Consider the following 4,009-nt stretch of genomic DNA (forward strand, 5'->3'; position numbering starts at 1 on the left):
GACTTTATCTCAGTTCATAATTCAAGGAAAATTACCTAATGAATTAAATCAGATGACTTCAGAAATATATGTAAGAAAATCAGTTCAATTTTTTCGGAGCTCTGAAAGTCCATTATTATCTTCGAGTGATATTGAAATGTAGTTAAGTGACTGGGACTTAGCACAATATTACTGAAATTGATATATTCCATCTTGTTCTGTGGACAACATGCTGAGGGTTTTCACTTATAGTTTCAAGGTTCATACATAGGCTAGGGAATTTGTCTATTGAGGTGGTGAAAAAAGTGGCACAATTGCCTACTCAATTTAGAAGAAACTATTTGTAGACTTGTGCCAAGACAAGGGTAATGCTGACTCATTTTGTTGATGAGTTATCACAACTGATTAATGATGCAAAGCTTATTCTCAAAGTGCTGAAATTAGCTTGATATCTGTTAGCTTCATATTATTATATTCTATTTATATTATGTTCATTCCAAAAAATATTAAAGAGGCCCCAATGTCTCCTACTTAAGTTATAGTTTATAAATAAATATATTTTAAATATGATTTAGAAGGGGCACTTGTCTTGTCTTTTTCTCATCACAATAAATTGTATATTTGGTTGAGTATCATCTAAAGCATAGAATCCGAATAAGTTCAAGAATTGTTGCATCCCTACCTAGCAAAATTGAAACAAATTTCGAAAATGCAGCATGGAAGAAAGTTTCCCATACAATTCCCTACTTCCAAATTATCAACACCCATTTGACACATTGTATCATTACATTTTTTGCTTGTCAACATGTAACAATTTTGTATGTGCCAGATAAAACTGGTGAATGGCAATATTTTCCTTCTGCTTTGTTATACAGAAATATTGATATCTCTCAATATTTGCCATGGTCTTACACGAATATAAACTTCAAGTAATCTCTCTCTGTTTTATCTTTTCAGGTCAGTAAATGGTAATAGATAGTACTGGTAGATACAATAATAGTTAGTATAGCAGGAAGGAAACTTCTAGATTAATATCATCATGAAGAAACGAGATGTGTTATATTTACTTAGAAACATATTGTGTAATGTCAAACTACTCTTATTGCTTCTTATGACTTTGGTATTGATATACATATTCAAGTCCAGATCAGCCTCTCAAGCTGGACATGTGAATCAGTACATTCAGATGAACTTACATCCAGATTCTAATAGCAACAGAAAATCAGTATCTGAACCAGATCTAAAATGTATTCATCCAGAACTGGACCCTAATCATCCTGACTTGATCAAATTTTTCTTTAAAATTCCCCCTTTAAAGTGTGCAGCAGAAGAGAACTGGGTTTATATTGTTAATGGAACGTTCTATATCAATAAAGCCTCGTCGGACGCTAATGGTGATATAACTTGTGACATATATCCTATGGTTAGGAAAGGAGATTTTGATACAGATTATGGAGAAGCCATTAAAGATGTAAAAAACGGAACTGCCTTGAATTCTGATTTTATAAGAGTTGATTGTAAAGCTAACAAAGATGATAACAACTATAGTAACGTACATTGTGGAATAGCATATCAAAAGGAACTACATGAGCGCAAAATAGATTTGCCTCCCAATGCCCTTAATATGGATTTCTTAATGGTGGGATTTGATTCCATATCTAGGATGACCTCCATTAGAAAATTGCCAAAAACAAGAGACTATTTTTTGAATACTTTGGGAGGATTTGAACTTTTTGATTATAATATACTTGGAGATGGGACACCAGCAGCCCTGTTGCCAATTCTGACTGGACAAACAGAAGAAGAGTTGCCTGAAGCTAGAAGAGGCCATGCAAATGCCAAAACAGTAGATGGTCATCCTTGGATCTGGAATGATTTCAAAAAAGCTGGCTATGTCACCACTTATGCAGAAGATTCCCCAGGTGTAGGTACATTCCATTACCGTATGAAAGGCTGGGAAAAACAACCAACAGATCACTATATGAGGAATTTCTTCATTGCAGCTGACAAAACTAGTAAGAAAGACTATTGCTTTGGTTCAAAACCAAAGCATATTTATTTCTTAGATTGGTTGCGAGATACATTTGTAATGTATCGTGGGAGGAAAAAATGGACATTTGGTTTCCACGGTGAAATTAGTCATGACGACTCTAATAAAATTGACTATATAGATGAAGATATCCGTAAATTTTTTGAATACCTTCAAAATAATAGTCATCTTGAAAACACTTTGTTGATATTTATGAGCGATCATGGAGCTCGGTTTTCTAAAAATCGTGAAGCTGCTCAAGGTAAACAGGAAGAGAGAATGCCAATGTTTTTTATACGATTTCCTCCATGGTTTGAAAAAAAATACCCAGATGCTATGAAAGCGTTTAAGATCAATACTCATAGGTTAGCCACTCCATTTGATATACATGAAACTCTAAAGGACTTACTAAACTTTACTGGAACTGGCAAGGGTGATTTGAGTAAACGTGGGATAAGTCTGTTTAAAGAGATTCCTAAGGAAAGGACATGCCAGCATGCTGCAGTAGAGGTTCATTGGTGTGCTTGTCTTGATTGGAAGGCAGTGAGCCCATCTGATCCTCTATTAAAAAGGGCCTTGCAAACTATTGTCACTAAACTCAACAAGCTGACAGAACCACATCGATCTTTGTGTGCTGTCTTAAGTATTAAAGAAGTTAAATCGGCTTTAAAATTTATTACTAACTCTAAAGTTTTGGCATTTAAAAAAGCTAAAGACCATGATGGTCGGATTGGTGACTTTTCTGCGAACACTAAAGACAGTGAAATCTTATATCAAATCACAGTAGTTACTGAACCTAATAATGGTCATTATGAAATTACAATCAAACACATTGTCAAAACTGATGAAATGACGCTCAGTGAAAAGGATATAAGTCGAACCAATATGTATGGTCATGATCCCGATTGTATAGCTGCCGATTTTCCTTACTTAAGACCAATCTGTTACTGTAAAAAGTAACGTGTGAGAGTAAAATGCTGGTGTATATTTTTATATAGATAACATCTCTTGAGTTATCTGTCATTCGTTCCAAACTGTGTTCCAACAATCAGGCCAGTGTTAAGCCCCCTTGACGCAAGTATTCCAAATTTTTTGAACAGCAAAAAAAAAGTCACGTATTGCAATTATATACATATATTTGACTTGAATACCTACAAATGATCATAATCAATAATCATAAGTCTAATTTGGAGTAGTAGGTAATAATATCATCTCATTTCAATCCAATTTTCAGATGTCATGTGTACTAGTTTCTTCTAATTTACACACTCTCAATATTATTAGATATGTGAACACTCAGACAAGATTGTTAAGGTGTTCTACAAGTATGTGCATGATCTGCCATAATAAATCTATTAGTGGAAAGCTCGTCATAATTGTAAGAGGGTTATCAGTTGGTGATTTTATCACATCAAGTCTAGAATAAAAACTGAACACTTTGTAGTGTCCTGATGTAAACAAGGCTTTTGATTCAATAGATTAATGTTAACTGGTTTAATAATGACAGTAGTTTATTGGTCTATTGTTATGTAATAATTATACCATATAAACAATATTATCTACGTATGTGACTCCTTCAACAGAAGATTACTTTTGTCTTTAATCATTTCATTGTGTTGCAATTTAAAAAGCTTCCAAAGAGGAATCTCATTTTGTCTTTTAGGTCTATCGATAGTAAACTAAGTTACTTTATGAAGGCTGGTATAATGAAAGCAATATATATCTATACATGTCAATTATTTAGTGTTAAATTAAATCAAAGTATAAAAATTGACCAGTTATTGATACCAACATTATCTTTAAGGGATACAAATTTTATAATTGCGAAAAAAAACAGCCATTTAGTTTAATTTCTAAAAAGTGATAAGGATAGCTGAAATTGAGATCTGTATCAGCCAATATTAAGATTTTTTTTAAATTTAACTTAAACATCAGTATCCAGGTGTGTTTTCTTACTCTTATATTCTAAAATGAAGAATTGATGAAATAAGATAATGTGTA

General features: G+C 33.0%; 1 protein-coding gene across 1 annotated transcript; it reads left to right on the forward strand.

Moving 5' to 3' along the window:
• Positions 1 to 1,165: 1,165 nt before the first annotated feature.
• Positions 1,166 to 2,968, forward strand: LOTGIDRAFT_105659 (hypothetical protein; the record flags this gene model as incomplete). The annotated part of the gene is made up of 1 exon (XM_009059819.1): positions 1,166 to 2,968. The coding sequence occupies one exon, from the start codon at positions 1,166 to 1,168 to the stop codon at positions 2,966 to 2,968; it is 1,803 nt and encodes a 600-aa protein (XP_009058067.1).
• Between the last annotated feature and the right edge of the window lie 1,041 nt (positions 2,969 to 4,009).

The sequence above is a fragment of the Lottia gigantea genome, assembly GCF_000327385.1.
Source record: "Lottia gigantea unplaced genomic scaffold LOTGIsca_4, whole genome shotgun sequence".
Classification (NCBI taxonomy): Eukaryota; Metazoa; Mollusca; class Gastropoda; family Lottiidae; genus Lottia; species Lottia gigantea.